A 24464-nucleotide genomic window follows, 5' to 3' on the forward strand; every position below is an offset into this window, starting at 1 on the left:
GCAACCTAAATGTCCATCAACAAATGAATGGATAAAGAAGATATGGTACATATATACAATGGAATATTACTCAGCCATAAAAAAGAATGAAAGAATGCCATTTACAGCAACATAGATAGACCTAGATATTATCATACTGAGTGAAGTAAATCAGACAGAGAAAGACAAATAGCATATTATATCACTTATATGTGGAATCTAAAAAATGATACAAATGAACTTATTTACAGAACAGAAACAGACTCACAGACTTAGGAAACAAACTTATGTTTACCAAAGGGGAAAGGTAGTGGGGAGGGATAAATTAGGAGGTTGGGATTAACATATGTACACTACCATATATGAAATGGATAATCAACAGAGACCTACTCTATAGCACAGGGAACTCTACTCAGTACTCTGTAATAACCTATATGGGAAAAGAATATGAAAAAGAATGAATATATATGTGTATGTATAACTGAATCACTTTGCTGTACACCTGAAATGAACCAACATTGTAACTCAACTATACTCCAATGTAAAATAAAAACTTTTTAAAAACAAAGGAATGTTTCCCTTGAGGGGAAAAAAAAGAACATAAGTGATTGATGGGAAGAGGTCAAAATATCAACATTAACAGGAGTTTGGAAAAAACTGATTCCAACTCTCATACATGACTTTAAGCAGTTCAAGACTTCAGTGGAGGAAGTAACTGGATATGTGGTAGAAATAGCAAGAGAACTAGAATTAGAAGTGGAGCTTAAAGGTATGACTGAATTGCTGCCATCTCATGAGAAAATGTTAACAGACGAGTCGCTTCTTATGGATGAGCAAAGAAAGTGGTTTCTTGTGATGGAATCTACTCCTGGTGAACATGCTATGAAGACTGTTGAAATGACAATAAAGAATTTAGAAATTACATAAATTTAGTTGATGAAGCAGCAGCAGAATTTCAGAGGATGGACTCCAATTCTGAAAGAAGTTCTACTGTGGGTAAATGCTATTAAACAGCACTGCATGCTACAGAGAAATTGTTTGTGAAAGGAAAGGTCAATTGACATGGCAGACTTCACTGTTGTCTTATTTTAAGAAATTGCCACAGACACCCCAGCTTTCACCACCACCCTATTCAGTCAGCAGCCATCAACATCAAGATAAGATCCTCCACCAGTAAAAAGGATTACCACGCACTAAAGTCTCAGATGATGGTTAGCATTTTGTTAGCAATAAAGTACTTTTTAATTAAGGTTTTTACGTTGTTTTTTTAGTTATAATGCTATTGTCACTTAATAAACTCCAGTATTGTGTAAATATAACTTTTATATGTACTGGGAAACTAAAAAATTCATGTGACTCACTTTATTGTGATAATCGCTTTATTGGGGTGGTTTGGAACTGAACTTGTACTATCTCTGTGGTATACCTGTACATGTGAATTCATCTCATAATACTGAATATTTAACAAGAGGAAAGAAATTGTCATAATTGTTTTAACATTAATTGCAATTTCTTCTTTTTTTCTTCCTTGTCAGAAAATTAGGGATTTTCTTTAAAACATTTATAGATATTCTTATGAATATTTTCAGTTCTGCTTATTTGTTTACCATGGACATATTTTTTGTGGTAAAATAATATACTTGCATAAAAATTATGTGTAATGAATTTTTATGTTAATTGAATGAATAGATTTCTGTGGGTAAAGAGTAGGGTTTTTTCAGATCTGATTTTTTTTTTAAATCATAGAACATATTCAAAATATAATGACACTGGAAGAGTCTGTTCAACATGTAGTCATGACTGCTATTCAAGAGGTAAGCTATATCATGATCACATATGTATGAAAATCCTAAACCAAATTATATAAAACTGTTCACATAGATTTTATGGATATATATTGCATTGCTGTATAAACGAGCCCTTTATAGTAGGTTTACTTATCTTTGGCTGTTGTGTCGTCCCTTCTTTATTTTCCCCAAAAATTTCTTAGAAGGACTTCAAGCCCAATTGTAGTACCTCTGCATTTTAAAAATTAAATTAACATTGTCAGTTTCCTTTAAATAACTTCAACTAAGCAGGATAAATAGCCTCTTCCCAGTTAGGAGTTTTATAACTTCTCTTTTTTTCTGCCAGGTAGAGTAATCTTTTCTGAAATTTTAAAGTGTGTGTGTGTGTATGTATCTCATATGCATTATCAGAATGTTAGAACTGTGAGCAAATATAGTGAAAATTAGGTTTCAGAGCCAGATAACCTGGATTCAAGCCAGTCTAGTTATCTGAGTTGTACCATAGAGATTCAGAATTCATTCGGTGCATGTTCATTCTTAAAATCAGAACAAAAGGCTGAGCTGAAGTCAAGTGAAGAGGAGGCCTGAGGGAAAGTTGAGTGAAGGGTTAGTGAGGAAAACATAGTTTGGAAGAGGCATGACTTAGAGGGAGACAGCATCTAGGACTTTAGAAGTGTGTATACTCTGAGTTTGCATTGCTGGTTTGAATTCAAAACATCACTATGCGTAAATCTGCCTTTCATATGCAGGAAAGTTATTTTACAGGATCCTTTTTTGTTTCATATAATTGTAACTCCTACTTTTAAAATGACTTCTCAAATTAGGAATTTTGCCACATCACTCATTTAAAGCTCTAGTTTTAAAGTGCCAATTCATGTTACGGAAAAATATTTTTTTTTATTATGTGATGTGTTCAGTTTTATTTAGTAATTCATTGTTTAGAACTTGGATTATAATTTTTCAGTATATTAGTATTTTAAATATATCTAAATATTTCAAGCACATTTTACTTATGTCCTCACTAATGTAATGCTTGAACATTGTGTTATTTAGGTTAAACCTCTATTCATTTTTTATTTGAATAATACAAGCATCATCAAATTAAGGCAAGGAAAAATTAAACATAAAGCATTTTACTGTCCTTTCAAGTAAACATATTTTTTACTGTGTAAGTCTTACTTTATTGTACTTAATTTTACTATTTTAATTCTAGTTGATGAGTAAAGAAATAGTGAGCTCTCCTACAAATGATGCTGTTGGAGAATTAGAGCAACAGGTGAGTGTTTTAGTATGTGAGGAAAATGTTGCAAACAGTGATAGAGTTCCTTTGTCAATTACTATCTTAAAGGCTTACATAGGAGACCACATACAAGATTATTTTCTTCCATGAAATTTAGTTTATTCTCCTATAAAATCTTAATTGACTATTATGCATTCCTTCATGAATGCAAGTAGTGTACATCTCCAGAGTTTTTAATGATCATGTTTGAAGAGGTGAGTGGCATTAAACTTTCCTGACATTTGTTAATACATATGTGGCCCATTCTGTATAGTTACATAATTAAATAGTACTTAAAAATTCTGCTGAATTCTAATTTACCTAATAAGGAAATATGATTTTTGTCACAGTTGCTTTCCTCTAATACTGAAGAATTAACTCAAAGGTCCTGTACTCAAGCCTTCTTTCCCTGGTTGTTTTACACAGTTGTTTTACATGGAGGAAAAGGCACACTCCTCCTCTGTATAACCCAGTCTGGGTTATAAGGGGAAGAGTAAGAGACGAGGTAAATGCATCAAATACTTTTCCTGTTATATTTTTGGACATCTGACTTTCATGAGTGTCACCAGCCATCTCAAGAAGTATTTCAAATTAAAAAAAATTTTTTTCTATAAAAATTTTATTTAAATGTAAACATGCTGTGCTCTAAATTTTTTTCTGTGATAAAAATAAACAGTTCATCCTCTAATACTCTGTTTTAAATATTTCACAAAGATTTACATAAAATTTTATTTCCGTGGGACCTTAGCCTTAAATGTTAATGAGACTCTGTTGATATTATTTACACAAAAACAACATATTACTACTTGTTAATAGGTAAATTTTAAAAGCATTTCCGACATCAGTGTATATATGTGTTTTGATAAAAGTATATTTTTCAATTTGTTTCAAAATGTGATTTACTAAGAGTTAGGACATCTTCCATTTCAGCTTAAAAGGGCCCTGGAAGAACTTCAGGAAGCACTAGCAGAAAAAGAAGAACTGAGGCAAAGATGCCAAGAACTAGACATGCAGGTATGGATCGAAGAATAATTTCCTCTTTAAATTTACAGGAGTCTTATTTTAATTAATTAATTAGTAAAGTGTTTTGGAGGTTGGGTTTCACTTTATGGAGGGACCATTGAAAGGGTCTGTTATAGGCTTGACTCTTCAAACATGAACTTTATAATTTTTCTTTTAGAGTTGAAAATTGTTTGCTTAACTACTTCATTGAGAGGGTCATTCTAATTGCAGAATTTCAACTGCTTAGATGACGCCTTAGTTTGTTTTGTAAAAAGGGGAAACTAAAGTATCTACTTTATAGGGTATGAATATTAAGTAGGGTCCTTTATGGAAATATTTAGAAGGGCTTGACCCCCAATAAATTTGAGATCCAAGTTTGTTTTGCTAACATGTATGTGTATATGAACACATGTATGTAATTCTTGGGTTCATATGCACATACGTGTTAGCAAAATAAACTTGGCATGAGAGACAGTAGTTAACAGTTAAAGGAGTAGATTGTCAAACCAGGCTGCCTACATTCAGAACCTGGTTATGTTACTAGCTGGTTGTATATGCTCAGGCAAATTGCTTAATTTCTCTATACTTCATATTTCTCTTTTGAGAAATGATGTGTTAATAGTATATATCTCCCAGAGTGATAATTACATTTAAATGAATTAATATACATAAAGCACTTAAAGCAGGGCCTGGCGCATAAGGGCTGTGTATATGTTTGCATGTATTGTTATTATTGTTATGTGAAAATAATGCAATAAGTCTCGAAAAATTATACAAAGATTTAAATGTACCATCATATTATGCTGTATGTAAATTGCACTTTTCATTCAAATAATGAGCTACATAAATAATTGACTCTCTGAAAAGTGTGAGGACAAGGAACAAAGGTTGTGGTAGCATTATCCTTGCTTGATGAGATAAATATCTAAAGTGATAGGGCTGGGTAATATTTCTAACGTTCAAGGGTCTGCAAATGAGGAAACGAGAAGTGATTTGGTCAGGGTGGCTCAGCTGCGTAGCGCAGTGACAGCACTGGAATCCAGATCTTCTAACGTCATCTTTAAATATCACTCCTCTGTGTTTGAACAAAGCCAGTGTTTATATTTGAACGAAGCTAGTGTCTCAAAATTATGAGAACATCTACCTTTTCTCCTTTTTTCTTTCCTAACCACACTCACCTTGCATGTATATCATCACATATACGCACAGACGTGCACAGCATCAGAGATGTTTTATTTTCAAGTAAGATTATATCCTCTCTCCAGAATACCTCATATAAAGAATAGAGGATTGAATCATTCAGGTATTACCAGTCTCATGTAGGACCTCTGTACAGTTTTCTGAGAAATTCTTATTCAAAAAAGAACACAGGGCTTCCCTGGTGGCGCAGTGGTTGAGAGTCCACCTGCCAATGCAGGGGACACGGGTTCGTGCCCCGGTCTGGGAAGATCCCACATGCCGCGGAGCGGCTGGGCCCGTGAGCCATGGCCGCTGGGCCTGTGCGTCGGAGCCTGGGCTCCGCAACGGGAGAGGCCACAACAGTGAGAGGCCCGCGTACCGCAAAAAAAAAAATAAAATAAAAAAGAACACAAAATTCTGTGTTAAAACATTTCAGTGTTTGTAATAACATGTGATGGAGAGTATGTGATGATCTGATTTTAATTGAAAAGTGTAGACATCCCAAGTTTTGGCATTTTAATTCCAGTATCAAAGTAGAGTCAACCTTCAACTATCTGCTACACATGTGAAATGAATAGAATCAAAACTGCGTATAATCAAAACAAAAATAATTAATTTAACAATATGAATTTCACACAGGTGTATATGATACATACCCCAATTTTATAAGGAAAATTATTTTTGAAGAATGTTTACTTTTAATCATATGTTACTTTAGAGTGATTCTAAAATTTGGGGGGAATTCTTTTTTAATACCCAACCAAATGAACCAAAAAAGAAAAATAAGCTGCAAAGAAATTCACCAAGGGCAGGTGAACAAACAAAAAGGCATAACCTAATGAAGTTAAATTAAAAGCTAGTAATCAAGGAAAGAAGCAGGCATATGATGTTGACAGAGGTGCTGCACGGCAGGAACCTGCTGTTCTTCCTTCATCCCCAGCCCATGCAGGGGAATCAACAAAAATCTTGAGACTTCTCACAGTAATTTACCCAATCAGAAGGAAGTTCATGCTATGAGTCCTTCATTTTCTTTGGACTGGGGAAGAGTGGAAATGATGGCTAAGAAGAAACTAAGGGCCTGACTCTTTCTGATAGGAACAAAGGCTGTAGGGCCACACACTGAATTGGGGAAACAGTCTGATGCCCAAAGGAATTTCTCCATGGGAATGGAATATACTTCTCACCACCCTGGTATGAAGTACTTAAACCTCAGAAGTGAGAGCCTAGCCCAGGTATTATAAAAAGATTGCCTGTTGTCTCAGCTGCCCCCATGCGTGCCCCCCACCACTGTCTTCCCTGACCATTCACAAGGCTATATAGAGAGGTGGAGAGAAAACTGTCCCAACTATTACCCAGAGGGGAGAACATACTGGGCCATGGCTTACAGTGGAAAGGGTGTCCAAGAAGTCTTCAACACTATGCCAGAACAAACAGGGTATCTTAACTGCCCACAAAACATGAACTAGATGAAAAGAATCGAAGCATGACATCTCTGTGAACATTACAGACTAAAACCAAAAACAGATAAGAGCATGTAAAAGACAACAGCCAAGCTTGGAAAATAACTTTCACTTCATTTAGTATTACAATTTCATAAGAACGCATCAATAGAATAGACTAGGTGGTAGGACAACAAAGTGAAGATTTAAAAGGAAATTGCAGCTAGATAGAAACAAATCAGTGAATATTGTTTAACACCAAGCCTTACCCTAGTTAAGCTATCAGACGTCAAGAATACAGGAAAAACAACTCAGTCAGTCAAGTAGAAAAGGTAAATCACCCACAAAGATAAGAAAATCAGGCTCCCCTACAACTTCCATGCCAGAATATAGAGGAGCAATATCCACAAAATGCTGAGGCAGGGAAACAGCCTTAACTGAGGAGTGCAGGTGCAAACTCCCCTTCTTGAAAAAAAACTGCTCATTGACACAATCCAGTTAGCAAACATGTTTTCATCAGAATAAAGAATGCAAGAACAGAGGAGATTCTGTAGTGAAAGGTCTGGTGATGAAGCTCGATCCATTTAAATCAAGATCTGTGTGAGTTCTGTGTAAATTATGGCTATAGATACTGGGACAACTGAAATTATGACTCACTAAGTCAGGAGTAAGGCCTGATTATGCGTACTTTAAAAAAAGAAAGAAAAAAATCCACGTGAGAATTTGATGTAAAGTTTTGAGAAACTTTCACATAGCTTTGGTCCAAGATGATTATGGGGCCTTGGGGCAAGTTAGGACGGGTTTATCAATCACGCTTTACCTGCCTTTCCCAGTCCTTATTCATACCACCTGGCAGCAGTAGGTAACACTACTTCAGTTACTGCAGTAACAGAGACTGGTTATTCTTGCTTCTAGTATGTTAGAGAAAAGCATACTTTTACCCAGCATTGTGTAAGATTCAATGAGGCAGTGATTTTCAAACTTAAGGTGTCTACAAAGTATGTGCAACTGGGCACAACGTGATAAAGAGGACTCCAGCTATAGAAGTTTACTTTATATTTTAATTTTTAAAATAAACAATTATGATAAAAATATTAAGTCTGAGTGATGTGAGAATATGAGTATTATTTTTGAGCTTTTTTTTTTCTTTTTTAGCTTTTTGAACTTTCTGTCTCTTTTAAATAGCTCAGAGAGAGACAGAGACAGAAACAGAAAGGGACAGAGGCAGGTACAGAGTGAACCTAAACAAAATATCACCATGGCATCTTGTTAAAAGAGATGCCTGGAACCACCACTGGACACTCTTAAGTCACCCATCTGGGATGGGTCCAAGGAATTCGCATGTTTAATACCCCCCTCCTTCATATCTGTGATAAAGGTGGCTCTAGAACCACAGTGTAAAGCATGGATAGGAACAAGGTTGGTTACCCACTAGGTATTGAAAACTAAGTTTGCCCATGATTCTCTCCCTTCTTCAGGGGATTCTTACCCAGTTTGAAGACAGGGTATTGTTTCTCCTCTACCAGTCTTTTTACAACAGCCCCTACCTTCAAGCTAGAACAACATAATGTTTTCTTTGTGGGCCCCCAACCCCCCATAGTATACTTCCACCAAAGCACCACATTTTCTGTCGTGTAATTGTTTACATTTCTGCTGTAGCGATCTTAAAAGGGCACAACCTCTCATTCTTTTTTGTATCCCAAACACTTAGGATTGTACATGACAGGTCATAGTCACTAGACTGCTTGCATGACAAGAACGGATGCATGCACTGAATTTAGGAAGAGAATTTAGGAAGAGAAACTGTTTCCTCCTAGTCTGTCTGGGAACAGTTTCCCAGCCTTTGTTTGTGTTCCTCATTTGGAGGACAGTGTAACTTGCCTGCACTGTATTTAAGACTATAATTTGATTTTAATTTCCTGTTATTAGCTTGGTGTGTCAATATGTAGTCCCATTCCCATAAATGGACTGAATTGATTATACCTTTTGAAAATATAAATAGCAAACTTGTGCATTAATATACTATAAGTTATGGGAGGTCAACCTTTTTTCAAACTAATCTTAATAAAATCACACATAAACTTCTAGTCTTATAAAAGGTCACAGCCTCAGCTGTAAATTTTTAAAGATGTTTTTAAATGAAAAAGAAATAAAACTGAGAGAGCAAATCATGCTTGTTAACATAAATATGTAAATACAATTAAAAATGTATCAAGTACTGATGTTGATGTGATTCTAAAGTTACATGTTTGTATCCATTTTAAATAGTTTCAGTGTGCAGTTGCTTTCAATTCAGGTTTTTATTACTGATTCATTAACCAAATAATGTGCCTATTGCCTGAAGATGTGATGTGTAACTGATAATTTTCTACCAGGAACCTAAAATGGTAACTTTGTATATATGTGTGTATATTTTGGCTTACTAGGTAACAGCATCCTAAAAATTTATACCTAAAAGGGAAACAAATTAATTTTTTGAAGTTCATTGGTATTTAGAGATTTTGGAGACTTAGAAACATTTTCTTCTCAGAACTAAAGCAAGCATAACATTTGAAAGATATTCTTATATGTAGTAACTCTGTTTTCTCTGTATTAAGAAAGTTGATTTCTTCTGACCCAAATCTCCCAGACCCAGAACTCCAGAGTTCTAAGGATTCTTAGACATTATCTAGTCGGCTTGACCAAGCTATTTAATGGCTTGGTCAGATTTATTCTAAGCTTTTTTGCCATTGATGCTTATGTTTGTGTATTTGTTTTTTAGGTGACAGCACTTCAAGATGAAAAGAATTCACTAGTTTCTGAGAATGAGATGATGAATGAAAAACTTGACCAGTTGGATGGCTCTTTTGATGATCCAAATACAATGGTTGCAAAAAAGTATTTCCATGCACAGTTGCAACTAGAACAATTACAGGAAGAAAACTTCAGGTAACATTTGTAGTGTAAATCATTTTATACAGTTTTATTAAAATAGTTGCTAAAAAATCATAATATCAACAACTAATTTCTAAGCATTACAAAGCATGTTTAGGATTAGTATCCTAAAAATACTGTTGAAAATACTGAATGGCGTAAGTGGTTCCTGCCCTCATAGGGCTAACAGTCCAGTTTGCCAAGTAGGATACATATGTAAAAAACAAAACAATTCAAAATAATGTGTGATAAGGGCCAAATGAAGGCCATAGGCAAGTCCAAGAGTAGTTTAAAGGAGTGATTGCTGAAGCCTGGGGAGAAGGGGGAGTTTCTTACATAGGAGAAGGAACTTGATAATAAATGGAAAAAATGTAAATCTTAAGCTAAAGAAGATGCTTTTATATTTCTCCTTTAAAAAAGTGTACCTCTAACCTTTAATAAAAATTGATTGTCTCTTATGTGCTTACCACTGAGCCTTGCACTATAAGGCCTTGAGAGTAGGTGCTCCAGTTGTACTGTATGTATTTTTGTTCTTGTTACTTTATTTTGATATGATTTCAAACTTACCAAAAAAGTTGCAAGAATAGTATAAGGAGCTCCTTTATACCTTTCATTCAGATTTGACAGTTGTTTTACAGTTTTCTTCATTTGCTTTAACAGTCTCTTTACATAATCATATATATATATATATATATACACACACACACATGTTAGTTTTTGGAACCACTTGAGAGTAAATTGGAGACGTGCCCCTTTACCCCTATATACTTCAGTATGTATTTCCTAAGAACAAAGATATTCTCTTATAAATCACAGCATAGTGATCAAAATAGTGAATTGGTCATTGATACAATATCATTATCTAATCCACAGATCATATTCAAATTCCAGCAGCTATTTCAGTGTCCTTTATAGGTAATTTTTTTCTTGGTTCAGAATCTAATCCAGGATCATGCATTGCATTTAGTAAAGGGGTCCATTTATTGATAGTAATGGATATTCAATGGACAATAGTTCCATTACTGTCATCATTTGTTTTGATGTTTAAATTGTCCCAGATTTGACCACTGAGAAACCTTTTAATTTCAACATGTTGCTATCCTTCTTTGAGTATTTTCTTACTTACTGGCACAACAAAATGTTCCAGACTCTTCTTATTCTTCCTCAACTCTAGAATCATCCATTTCTCCAAGAAGCCCTGATTGCTTTTTAGTGGAGAATGTTATTTAGAAACAAAGACCTATGCTCCAGATGAAATTTTCTGTCATTACTTCTGAGCCACCTTGGTGTACAGAGCTAGGAAATACGCTTGCACAGATTCATACCAGTCCATGTTCGCACACGTGCGTATATGCACATATCTGCACTTATTTTCATACCTACAATTATGAACAATGAGTTCATCTTATCATCTTCCATTTTAGTCCAGTGACTTCAGGGTTCATTCTGATTTTCTTCATTTCCATATTGTAACTCCCTTCTCCAACAGTGAGAAACCTGGCTTCCACTTTCCTCAGTACATTTTCTCATTTACTCAATCCCAAAACACATAGGAAGTAAGAATTGCTAACCCATACCTCTGTAAAAAGCAAACTAATACTAGACTTCAGTACGTTTACAGTTCTTTTTTCTTAAGATGACATTTGCATATTGTGAAATGAATAAATACTGAGTACAATTTGGCATGTTTTAACAAATGCATACGTTTTTGTAACTCACACTTGTATTGTTTGATAGATCATTTCTATCACTACAGAAAGTTCCCCTTCCCAGTCAATCCCTATCTCCCAGAGAGTAATTACTCTTCTGATTATTTTCCATCATAGATATGTTTTCTCTCATCTAGAAGTTCTTATAAATTGAATTGCAATATGAATTCTTTGATGACTGGCTTCGTATGCTCAGCATATTTGTGAAATTTACAAATGTTGCTGAATATATCAGTAGTTCATTATTTTTTATTGCTGAGTAGTATTCCATTATATGGAATTATTTCTCATTATGACACATTTTGCTTATTCATTTTCCTTTAGATGGGCATTTGGGTTTCCAGATTTTGGCTAATATAAATAAAACTGGTATGAACATTGGAGTATAAGACTTTTTGTGAACATATTTTTTCATTTCTAGTTGGCAAATACATGAATGAACTGATATTGCTGAGTTACACATTATGTCTGTGTTTAATGTTAAAAGATACTGGCAAACCATTTCCCAAAGTGTTCATATTGTTTTACATTCCCACCAGCAGTGTTTGCTGTTGGTTGCTCTAGTTTCTCTGCCTGTATAACATAACGTGGCTTTATCAGGCTTTTTAATTTTAGTTATCTCAGGGGATGTGTTAAGGGTGTTGAATTGTGGCTTTAATTTGCATTTTCCTGATAACTAATGATATGGTAAGCCCCTTTTCTTGTGCTTATTGGCAATATATCTTACTTTGTGAATCATCTCTTCACACTGATAGCCTTTTTTTTTTTTTTTTTTTTTTTTTTTTTCCGGTAGGCGGGCCTCTCACTGTTGTGGCCTCTCCCATTGCGGAGCACAGGCTCTGGACGAACAGGCTCAGCAGCCATGGCTCACGGGCCCAGCCGCTCTGCGGCATGTGGGATCTTCCCAGACCGGGGCACAAACCCGTATCCCCTGCATCGGCAGGCAGACTCTCAACCACTGTGCCACCAGGGAAGCCCTGCTAGCCTATTTTTAAATTGGGTTGTTTGTCTTTATTACTGAGTTGTAGGAGTTTTAAAAATATATATTCTGGATACAAAATCTTTGTCAGATATACAGGTAGTAATGTTTCATCCATTCTGTGGCTTGCCTTTTCATTTTTCAAATGGTATCTGAAAGAGTTAAAGTTCTTAACTTAGATGAAGTCTGATTTATCAATATTTTTAAGATTAGTGCTTTTTGTGCACTGTCCAAGAAATCTTTGTCTACTCCCTTGTCATGAAAATACACTCTACTATTTTCTTTATAGTTTTAACTTTCACATTTAGGTCTGTGATCCATCTTGAAATGATTTTTTGAAACTAGTGTGAGGTGTGGATGTGAAGCTTTATTTTTATTTTCCTTATGAGTATTTAGTTGTTCCAATATCACCAGCTGAGAAGAAATTTATTTTACTCTGTCAAATTGCTTTGGCACCTTTGTGAAAAATGATACAACCATAAAATTTGGGTCATTTTCTGGACTCAGTTCTTTCCCATTGATCAGTTTTTCTATCTTTATGCCTATAAGACACGATTTTGATCACTATGGCTCTAGAGTAAGTCATTTAAAATCAGATAGTGTGAGTATTCCAACTTTGTTCTTTCTTCTAAAAATTTGTTTTGGCTATTCTATCCTTTGCTTTTTTAGTCAGTTTCTGTGAAAAAAAACAACCTTTTGTGATTACGATTTGGATTGTATGTGATTGATACCTTAACCATATTGAGAATTTCTGTCTGTGAATGTAGTATCTTCGTCTATTTAAGTCTAATTTCTCTAGCAATGTTTTGTTGTTTCCATCATAGTTTTGTGTGTGTCTTCTGTTAATTTTATTCCCAAATATTTAATTTTTTTGCTGTTACAAGCACAATTAAAACATTATTCTGAAAAGTTACTGCTAATATATAGATATACAATTGATCTTTGTATATTGAAACTTTTATCTTGTATCTTGAAACTTGTCTTGTATTTTGAAACCTTTCGGTCTTGCAAAGTTTCTTAATTCCCTTACTGATTCTTCTAGTTGTTTATTGAAGTAGAAAATCCTAAGGAATCTACAGTCACCTTGTTTATTAATAGAGCTTTACCTCTTCCTTGTATTATTTCTGCCTTGTATTTATCTTCTTTGTTTTGAGCAAGAGCAAACATCTTGCTTTGTTCTGGGTCTTAGGGGAAAATGTTCAATTAAGTACTGTCAATTATGAAGCTAGCTGTAGAGTTTTTAAATTTGCTTTTTATCAGATTGGAGGAGTTCCCCCTTTATTTCTGCCTTGCTACAAGTTTTATCATTAATTGGTGTTGATTTTTTGTCAAATGACTTTTCTGTATCTTGAGAAGATGGTTTGGTTTTTCTTTTTCACTCTTTTAATATGATAAATTTTTGAATGTTAAAAAATCTTGTATTCCAGGGAAAACCAATTGGTCATATTTTATTATCTTATATACGTATGACTGGATTTGGTTTGCTAATATGTTGAAAGTATTTTTGTGTCTGTCTTTATAATAGATATTGGTCTGTAACTTTTTTCTCTTGTAATGTCTTTCAGGTTTTGTTATCAGAGTTTTGCTAGTCTCATAGAATAATTAGGAAGTATTCTCTCCTCCTCTATTTTCTGAAAGAGTTTATGTAAGAATGATACTATTTTTTCCTTCAGTATTTGATAGAATTTATCAGTAAAACAATTGGATCTGTGGTTTTCTTTGTGAAAGGGCTTTTAATGGCACATGTAATTTCTGTAATGGTCATAGGGCTTTTCAGATTTTCTGTTTCATCTTATGTAAGTTTGCTAAATTGTTTTTTTCAAGGTATATGTTTATTTGACTTAAGTTGTTGAATTTATTGGCATAAAGTTGTTCATAATATTCTATTTATTGTCCCTTTAGTGACTGTAGGAGCTGTAGTGATATTTCCTTTTTCATTCCTGATACTGGTAATTTGTGTTTTCTCTCATTTTTCTTGGTCACTCTTGCTAAAGGTTCATCAATTTTATTAATCTTTTCAAACATCCTTTATTAACTTTCCATACTGTAAGTTTTAGATCTCTGTTCTTTATTTATTTTACTTCCTTTGGATTTAATTTTCCCTTCTTTCTTTAGTCTCTTCAAGTTAGATGATTGATTTTAAGCCTTTCTTCATTTCTAAAATTAGCCTTTAAAGCTGTAAATTTTCCTTTAAGCACTGATTTAGCTGGGTCCCCAAAATTTGATTGATTGTGTTTCTATTATTATTCAGTTTGAAATATTTTCTAATTTCCCTCGTGATTTCTTCTTTCACTCGGGGATTATTTAGAAATGTGTTGTTTAATTTCTAAATATTTAAGGCTTTTCTACAGACTTTGTATTGTGTCTGATTTCTAATTTAATTTCCTTGTGGTTAGAGAACATATTCCATGAGACTTCAATCTTTTAATATTTATGATACTTATTTTATTGCTCATCATATGTTGTATTGTGGTGAGTGTTCCATGTGTACTTGCAAAGAATGTGTGTTCTGTTTTTTTGACTGACTTGTATCGTAAATATCAATTATATCAAACTGGTTAACAGTGTTATTCAGATCTTTTCTGTATTTTTACTGACATTTTTGTTTAGTTCTATCATTTATTGGGAGACTGATGTTAAAATTTTCGACAATAATTATAGATTGTGGATCTCTGATTCTGTCAGTTTTTGCTTTATCTATTTTAAAATTCTGTTTTTACTTATATACACCTTTATGATATGTCTTTCTGATAAACTGACCCTTTTATTATTGTGAACTGTCTCTCTTTATCTTTGGTAATACTTTTCTTTTCACCTTCTTTTTTTTTTTTAATTGGGGTACAGTTGTTTTACAATGTTGTGTTAGTTTCTACTGTACAGCAAAGTGGAGTTCCCTGTACTATACAGCAGGGTCTCATTAGTTATCTATTTTATATATATTAGTATATATATGTCAATCCCAATATGCCACTTCATCCCACCCACCCCCTTCCCCCCTTGGTGTCCATACATTTGTTCTCTACAGCTGTGTCTCTATTTCTGCCTTGCAAACCGGTTCATCTGTACCATTTTTCTAGATTCCACATATATGCATTAATGTACGATATTTGTTTTTCTCTGACTTACTTCACTCTGTATAATGGTCTCTAGGTCCATCCACGTCTCTACAAATGACCCAATTTTGTTCCTTTTTATGGCTGAGTAATATTCCATTGTATGTATGTACGTCTTCTTCAATTACCTTTTGATGATATTTTTAAGATGAGAATGGCAGCCATTCTCTATTTCTTTTTTTTTTTTTTTTTAGTTTCTGCTTTATAACAAAGTGAATCAGTCATACATATACATCTGTTCCCACATCCCTTCCCTCATGCATCTCCCTCCCTCCCACCTTCCCCATCCCACCCCTCCAGGCGGTCACAAAGCACCGAGCTGATCTCCCTGTGCTCTGCGGCTGCTTCCCACTATCTATCTACCTTACGTTTGGTAGTGTATATATGTCCATGCCTCTCTTTCGCTTTGTCACAGCTTACCCTTCCCCCTCCCCATATCCTCCAGTCCATTCTCAAGTAGGTCTGTGTCTTTATTCCCGTTTTACCCCTAGGTTCTTCATGACATTTTTTTTAAATTCCATATATATGTGTTAGCATACGGTATTTGTCTTTTTCTTTCTGACTTACTTCACTCTGTATGACAGACTCTAGGTCTATCCACCTCATTACAAATAGCTCAGTTTCGTTTCTTTTTATGGCTGAGTAATATTCCATTGTATATATGTGCCACATCTTCTTTATCCATTCATCCGATGATGGACACTTAGGTTGTTTCCATCTCCGGGCTATTGTGAATAGAGCTGCAACGAACATTTTGGTACATGTCTCTTTTTGAATTATGGTTTTCTCAGGGTATATGCCTAGTAGTGGGATTGCTGGGTCATATGGTAGTTCTATTTTTAGTTTTTTAAGGAACCTCCATACCGTTCTCCATAGTGGCTGTACCAATTCACATTCCCACCAGCAGTGCAAGAGTGTTCCCTTTTCTCCACACCCTCTCCAGCATTTATTGTTTCTAGATTTCTTGATGATGGCCATTCTGACTGGTGTGAGATGATATCTCATTGTAGTTTTGATTTGCATTTCTCTAATGATTAATGATGTTGAGCATTCTTTCATGTGTTTGTTGGCAGTCTGTATATCTTCTGTGGAGAAATGCCTATTTAAGTCTTCTGCCCATTTTTGGATTGGGTTGTTTGTTTTTTTGCTACTGAGCTGCATGAGCTGTTTATAAATTTTGGAGATTAGTCCTTGTCAGTTGCTTCATTTGCAAATATTTTCTCCCATTCTGAGGGTTGTCTTTTGGTCTTGTTTATGGTTTCCTTTGCTGTGCAAAAGCTTTGAAGTTTCATTAGGTCCCATTTGTTTATCTTTGTTTTTATTTCCATTTCTCTAGGAGGTGGGTCCAAAAGGATCTTGCTGTGATTTATGTCATAGAGTGTTCTGCCTATGTTTTCCTCTAAGAGTTTGATAGTGTCTGGCCTTACATTTAGGTCTTTAATCCATTTTGAGCTTATTTTTGTGTATGGTGTTAGGGAGTGATCTAATCTCATACTTTTACATGTCCCTATCCAGTTTTCCCAGCACCACTTATTGAAGAGGCTGTCCTTTCTCCACTGTACATTCCTGCCTCCTTTATCAAAGATAAGTTGACCATATGTGCGTGGGTTTATCTCTGGGCTTTCTATCCTGTTCCATTGATCTATATTTCTGTTTTTGTGCCAGTACCATACTGTCTTGATTACTGTAGCTTTGTAGTATAGTCTGAAGTCAAGGAGCCTGATTCCTCCAGCTCCGTTTTTCGTTCTCAAGATTGCTTTGGCTATTCAGGGTCTTTTGTTTTTCCAAACAAATTTTGAAATTTTTTGTTCTAGTTCTGTGAATAATGCCAGTGGTAGTTTGATAGGGATTGCATTGAATCTGTAGATTGCTTTGGGTAGTAGAGTCATTTTCACAATATTGATTCTTCCAATCCAGGAGCATGGTATATCTCTCCATCTATTTGTATCATCTTTAATTTCTTTCATCAGTGTCTTATAATTTTCTGCATACAGGTCTTTTGTCTCCTTAGGTAGGTTTATTCCTAGATATTTTATTCTTTTTGTTGCAGTGGTAAATGGGAGTGTTTTCTTGATTTCATTTTCAGATTTTTCATCATTAGTGTATAGGAATGCCAGAGATTTCTGTGCATTAATTTTGTATCCTGCTACTTTACCAAATTCATTGATTAGCTCTAGTAGTTTTCTGGTAGCATCTTTAGGATTCTCTATGTATAGTATCATATCATCTGCAAACAGTGACAGCTTTACTTCTTCTTTTCCAATTTGGATTCCTTTTATTTCCTTTTCTTCTCTGATTGCTGTGTGTAAAACTTCCAAAACTAAGTTGAATAAGAGTGGTGAGAGTGGGCAGCCTTGTCTTGTTCCTGATCTTAGTGGAAATGGTTTCAGTTTTTCACCATTGAGGACAATGTTGGCTGTGGGTTTGTCATATATGGCCTTTATTATGTTGAGGAAAGTTCCCTCTATGCCTGCTTTCTGCAGGGTTTTTATTATAAATGGGTGTTGAATTTTGTCAAAAGCTTTCTCTGCGTCTATTGAGATGATCATATGGTTTTTCTCCTTCAATTTGTTAATATGGTGTATCACATTGATTGATTTGCGTATATTGAAGAATCCTTGCATTCCTGGAATAAACCCCACTTGATCATGGTGTATGATCCTTTTAATGTGCTGTTGGATTCTGTTTGCTAGTATTTTGTTGAGGATTTTTGCATCTATGTTCATCAGTGATATTGGCCTGTAGTTTTCTTTCTTTTTGTCTTAAAAAATTTTTTTGATGTTATTATAACCACCCCTGCTTTCTTTGCTTACTGTTTGCATGGTACTTTTTTTCATCTTTTCACTTTTAATATATTGTGTCTTTATATTTTAAATGTTTCTTGTAACTAAAATATATTTGAGCCTTGCTTTTTTTATCCAGTCTGGTAGTCTCTGCCTTTTTAATTGGTATGTTCAGTCCATTTGACTTTTATCTAATTTTTGACATGGCTGTATTTAGATCTATCGATTTTCTGTTTTTCATTTGTTATATCTAGTCTTAGGTTTGTTTTTCTTCCTTTTTTGCATTATTTTCAGTTGATCAGATTTTTAAAAATATTTTAATTACTGTATTGTCATTTTAGTTTTTGTTGTTGCTCTAGGCTTTGAAGTATTTATTCTTTATCATAGTCTATACTTAGAGTTAATGTTTTACTGCTTTACACGCTATGTATATTTTTGGATAACTTTAATATATACGTTTTCTCTTCATCTTTTGAAATTAAAATTCCTGTTTGAACTAGAAAACCAAGCTCAGTGTTTTAGAAGTAAAAATGAAAATTCTGAACATCATTTGCTTCTCAGGTCTGTTTTAAAACCAAGAACTGAAAAGTACCTTATTCCTTTAGTTTTTCTTCTTTTGAATGCAGAATCCAAAAAAACATTTTAGAAGTAAGTTTTGCTAAGCTCATATCTCAGTAAGAAAACAAATAATTGAAATTACATTATAAATACTTGTTTTCTTTATGCAAGGCTCGAAGCTGCAAAAGATGATTACCGTGTTCACTGTGAAGAACTTGAAAAGCAGTTAATTGAATTTCAACATAGGAATGATGAATTGACTAGTCTTGCTGAGGAAACAAGAGCCCTGAAAGATGAAATAGATGTTCTTAGGTATGGCATGTCTAAATATAATTATGTCACTTCTAAGTTATTACTTAGTCATTTCAGTATTCCATATTTTAATCAGGGATTCTTAGAGTTTTCCCTATGTATCAAGTATTGATCAGTTTTTATCCAGCCTCCTAGTCTTTACTTCTTTTATGCTTGTTGATAGTTATGGACCATTTAAGGATAATATTTGATTCTTGTTAGGACAATTTCATAAACCTTTTTCTTATTTCTCATTTAAGAAAATGATAACTTTTTCTTAAAAATTTGTAAGCTGAGTTACTTTTAGATACATTTGGCTTGACCTTCTTGTGCTTATTAGTATATCTTGTGAAATTGTTGTGTAAGGAAATGCAGTCACAAACCATATTTTGACATTTGATAAAATATAGATAAGAATCCTAGCATTTATTCAAGGTTATCTCAGGTTTGTCTTATAGTCTTTGACCATATAAAATTTATATTTAGTTTTTGCCTGTAAAATGTTACCAAGGCAAGTAGTCTATCCACATGATTTTTATATTTTCTGTTAAATTTTCTTAATCAGCCGTTTTCTTGCACAGTTTTTAATGTCCTTATTTTAAATGAAATCTTTATAACCATTAATTTGAACTTGCATGTGATATTGAAGTGGTTTGGTTTATTTATTTATTTTTGCTCTAGCCCAGTTGTCAGGTAAGCACAACTCTAAAGGGAAGTGCTTTGCTAAACAACTTATAAGTTGAGTCAACTTCCTTAGTATATCAAATACTTAGAGCAAAACTACATTAAATATTATGCACAAAGCACAATTGGCCTGTAAGCTACAGAGCAGCTCAGAATTGTTCAATTATATTTAGAAAGCCATTCTTTTTATATACATTTTTCTGATATATAAAATAGTTTGATAATTCAGTTTGTCAAATTTGAAGCATTTTTATTTTGATGACTTTATAACAGAAGGGTTGAACTTTAGACAGTTTCAGGCCTGAGTCTGTCTCCAAAGTTCTCGCAAAGTTTATGATTTCTTTTCTCTGTCCCTCTCATTTTTTTTAACCAACTGATAGTTCATTGGGAAGACTCATTTTACAGCCAGAATAACATTGTTATGTGTACTTACTAGTTTTTACACAGTAATGTTTAGTCTTTGTTATTATAGGGCTACCTCTGATAAAGCAAATAAACTGGAGTCAACAGTTGAGATATATCGTCAGAAGCTACAAGATCTGAATGACCTTCGCAAGCAGGTGAAAACTTTACAGGAAACAAACATGATGTATATGCATAATACAGTCAGCTTAGAAGAAGAATTAAAGAAGGCAAATGCAGCACGTACACAATTAGAAACATACAAGAGACAGGTAAGAAAATATCTTGATTTTTAAAATCAGTAAAATTGAAAGAGTTCAACTTTGAGTTATCTAAGTCTTTTACATTTTTGTTGGCTTCTGAGCTTGTATATTTTTTGACATTTTTATTGTTTTATTAGTATTTCTGGTAACCAGTGATAAATGCCTAGAGAATGGAGTTATAACCTAAAATATTCTCTTCTGCTGTTTATCAAACAACCTAGATAAACAGGGTAGAAGGCTGATTTTTTTTTTGCTAAGTTATTATTTGTGTATTTTAAAACTTATGTTTATTCTTCTTATCTACATGCCATTTCCACAAATTTTTTTTTGTTACGTAAATTAACCCATTTTTATAGGCTAGCAACATTTCAAATGGTGGTGCTTTACTGGTCCTTCAGTTCCTTCAGTCCTCTGATGGCAGACTTTACTGTGACAGCAGAAGTGGTACTGTAGATCCAGGCACCACCAGCTACCGTTTTCATGCATGAACCACAGTGCCAAATGCCCCCAGCTCATCTCTTTATCTTGGTTTTGCCACAGAAGGAGCAAGTGTACTTGGCATGCTGGCTGATTTCAGTTTTCTTCACCATTTTCCTGAGGGAGGCACCATAACGGGTCCCGTATTTACCCACAATTCCAACCTTCTTGATGTGTTTAGCCACATCGCCGCAACATAGGACCAAGCCCAGAGAGTCCACAAATATTTAGAATTAGACTATAATCTTAATATAAATTTTATTTCCAGTTTATCATTTATTGAACTCTGAAAAGCTATCAATATTATATACTCTCATTTTTTACTTTTGTTTCCAATAAAAGGTTCAGGATCTTCATGTTAAACTTTCCTCTGAATCCAAAAGGGCGGACACACTAGCATTTGAAATGAAGCGGCTTGAAGAAAAACACGAAGCTTTACTTAAGGAAAAAGAGGTAAACATAAATATAATTGATATGTAATATGTATGTCTTGTTTTAGTTTTTAATACTGTCCTTGCTCTTTTAAGAATGGAAGTGATGTACTCAGTTCTTTCTCCAAACTGAAATTGGTGATATAAAAGAAAATCTTGTAGGCATTCTTTATATGGTTTTGTAAGTTTCCTTCATATGGGAAGATGAAGTCACAGAGCCTAGGTCATGTCTCAGTGCATGTTTTCCAGCTCTATAGACTGTCAGCTCCTTGAGAGCAAGGACCATAGATGCAATTTTTTAACAACTTTATTAGGATATAATTTATATACCACAAATTTCACCCATTTAAAAGGTATAGTTCAATGGTGTTTAGTGTATTCACAGGATTGTGAAACCATTATCACAATCAAATTTTAGAATACTGTCATCACTCCAAAAAGAGACCGTGTGCCCATTAGCAGTTACCCTGCATTCTGGCCCCCCTTCCCTCAGCCTTAGCAATCATTAATCTACTTGCTGTCTCTATAGATTATATGAATAGAATATATATATATATAATATATGAATATTATATATATTAATATATAATCATACACTTTGTGGTTTTTGTGACTGGATTCCTTCATTTAGCATAATGCTTTCAAGGTTCAACCATGTTGTAGCATGTGTCAGTACTTCATTCATTTTTATTGCCGAATAATAATAATCCATTGTATGGATATACCACATTTTATTTATCTGTTCATCAGTTTATGGACATTGGGTTGTTTCCATTTTTTGCCTATTAAATGAATAATGTGGTTATGAACATTTATGTACAAGTTTTTATGTGGATGTATGTTTTCATTTTTTTAATATTTATTTTTTGGCTGCGTTGGGTCTTAGTTGCAGCACATGGGATCTTTCCTTGCAGCATGCGGGAGCTTCATTGTAGTGTGCGGGCTTCTCTCTAGTTGTGGTGTGCAGGCTCCAGAGCACACAGGCTCTCTAGTTGTGGCATGCGGGCTTGGTTGTTGTGCGGCATGTGGGATCTTAGTTCCCTGACCAGGGATCGAACTGGCGTCCCCTGCATTGCAAGACAGATTTTCAAGCACTGGACCACCAGGGAAGTCCCTTCATTTCTTGAGTATATACCTAGGAATGTTATTGCTGGGTCATATGGTAACTATGTTTAACTTTTTAAAGAACTACCAGCCTTTTCTAAAGTGGATGAACCATTTTTCATTATCACCAGCAATTTGTAGATTCTAATTTCTCCACATCCTTGACTAAGTATATTAAATTCTAATTTTGGCTATCCTAGTGGATATGAAGTAGTATAGCATTATGGTTTTGATTTGTATTTCCCTAATGACTAATGATATTGAACATCTTTGCATGTACTTATTGGCCATTTCTAATTATCTTTGAGAAATATCTCTTCAAATTCTTTGCCCATGTTTTGTCATTTGCTTTTTTAATTTCAGGTTCTAAGAGTTCTTTATATATTCTGGATATAAGTCCCTTGTCAGATACATGATTTGAAAATATTTCCTCTCATTTTGTGGGTTGTCTTCTCACTTTTTTTTGATGGTATTTTTTTTGCAGCAGAGTAGTTTTTTTATTTGATGAAGTCAAGGTTATCTATTTTTTCTTTTGTTAGTTTTATGGTGGTGTTTCTATGAAACCATTGAATAACTTTAAGGTTGTAAAGATTTATTCCTATGTTTTATCTTAAGAGTTTTATAGTTTTAGCTCTTATATTTACTCTGTGATCAATTTTGAATTAATTTTTTATGTGGTGTGAGATAGGTTTCTAACTCTGTTCTTTTGTGTGTGTATATTCGGTTGTCCCAGCACCATTTGTTGACAAGACTTGCCCCATTGAATTGTCTTGGTACCCTTGTTAAAAATCAATTGACTATGATACTGTAATGATGGATATACTTTGTCAAAACTCATAAAAGTGAAACAGAAAGAATGAACCCTAATGTAAGCTATGTCCTTTAGTTAATAATAATGTTATTATTATTATATTGGCTCATCATTTCTTACAGGTAACCACAATAATGAAAGATCTTAATAATAGGGGAAATTGGGGAATGGGGGGAGATGAGGGAATATATGGGAACTTTGTGCTTTCTGTTCAGTTTTTCTGCAAAAAAGTGTATTAATTTTTTTAAGTAAAAAAAATCATTTGGCCATAAATATATGACTTTATTTCTGGACTTTTCTTTGTCATTGATGTGTATGTCTAGCTTTATGCTAGTACCACATTGTCATGATTACTGGAGCTTTGTAGTAAGTTTTGAAATTGGAAAGCATGAGTTCTCCAACTTTGTTCTTCTTTTTAAAGCTATTGTTTTGGTTATTCTGGGTCCCTAGCATTTCATATGAATCTTAGGATCAGATTATCAATTCCTGCAAAATAGCCAGATTGAGATATTGATAGGGAGTGCCTGAATTTGTTGATCAGTTTGGAAATCTGGCCACCTTAATAGCATTAACTTTCTGATCCATGACTGTAGGATAACATTCCATTTAGTTAGGTCTTTAGCTTCTTTCAACAATGTTTTGTAGTTTTCCTTGTACAAGACTTGCACCTTTTAAAGCTTTATTCGTGAGTGTTTTATTCTTTTTGTTACCATTATAAACGAAATTATTTTTTCAGTTTCATGTTTGGATTTTTTAATGCTAATGTATAGAAATACAATTGATTTTTGAACACTGATCTTGTATTTTGCATCCTTGTTGGATTCACTTAGTATTTCTAATAGTTTTTAGTAGATTCCTTAGGATTTTCTATATAGAAGATCAGGACATCTGCAAATACAAATAGTTTTCCTTCTTCCTTTGCAATCTGGATGCCTTTTATTTCTTTTTCTTGTCAAATTGTCTTGGCTAGAACCTCCAGTACTTTGTTGAATAGAAGTGGCAAGGGTGGATATCCTTCTCTTATTTCTGATATTAGGGAGAAAGCATTCACTCTTTCATCATTATGTATGTTACTAGCTGTGGGTTTTGTTTGTAGATGCCCTCTATCAGGTTGAAGAAGTTTCATTTTACCTAGTTTGTAGCATGTTTTTATCCTGAAAGGTTTTTGGATTTTGTCATCTGCTTTTTCTGGGTCAGTGAGATTATGTGTGGTTTTTGTCTTTTATTGTATTAATGTGGCATATTACATTGATTTTTGGTATTAAATCAGTTTGCATTCTT

The 24464-nt window shown here is 34.0% G+C and overlaps 1 protein-coding gene and 1 pseudogene across 3 annotated transcripts in view; one reads left to right on the top strand and one right to left on the bottom strand.

Moving 5' to 3' along the window:
* The window catches only part of HOOK1 (hook microtubule tethering protein 1), a 72952-nt gene that overhangs the window by 29749 nt on the left and 18739 nt on the right, over positions 1 to 24464 (top strand). For both annotated transcript variants that reach the window (XM_082614597.1, XM_082614598.1), the window contains exons 6-12: positions 1726 to 1793; positions 2980 to 3042; positions 3976 to 4059; positions 9427 to 9593; positions 18892 to 19032; positions 20168 to 20369; positions 21180 to 21290. In XM_082614597.1, the coding sequence (XP_082470723.1) occupies positions 1726 to 1793; positions 2980 to 3042; positions 3976 to 4059; positions 9427 to 9593; positions 18892 to 19032; positions 20168 to 20369; positions 21180 to 21290 (836 nt within the window). The remainder of the gene's footprint in view (positions 1 to 1725; positions 1794 to 2979; positions 3043 to 3975; positions 4060 to 9426; positions 9594 to 18891; positions 19033 to 20167; positions 20370 to 21179; positions 21291 to 24464) is intronic.
* On the bottom strand, positions 20685 to 21028 carry LOC309800775 (large ribosomal subunit protein eL43-like; annotated as a pseudogene). Its single transcript has one exon. The product of its transcript is annotated as a large ribosomal subunit protein eL43-like (transcript).

Source organism: Mesoplodon mirus (assembly GCF_964341445.2).
Source record: "Mesoplodon mirus genome assembly, chromosome: 3".
NCBI lineage: Eukaryota > Metazoa > Chordata > Mammalia > Artiodactyla > Ziphiidae > Mesoplodon > Mesoplodon mirus.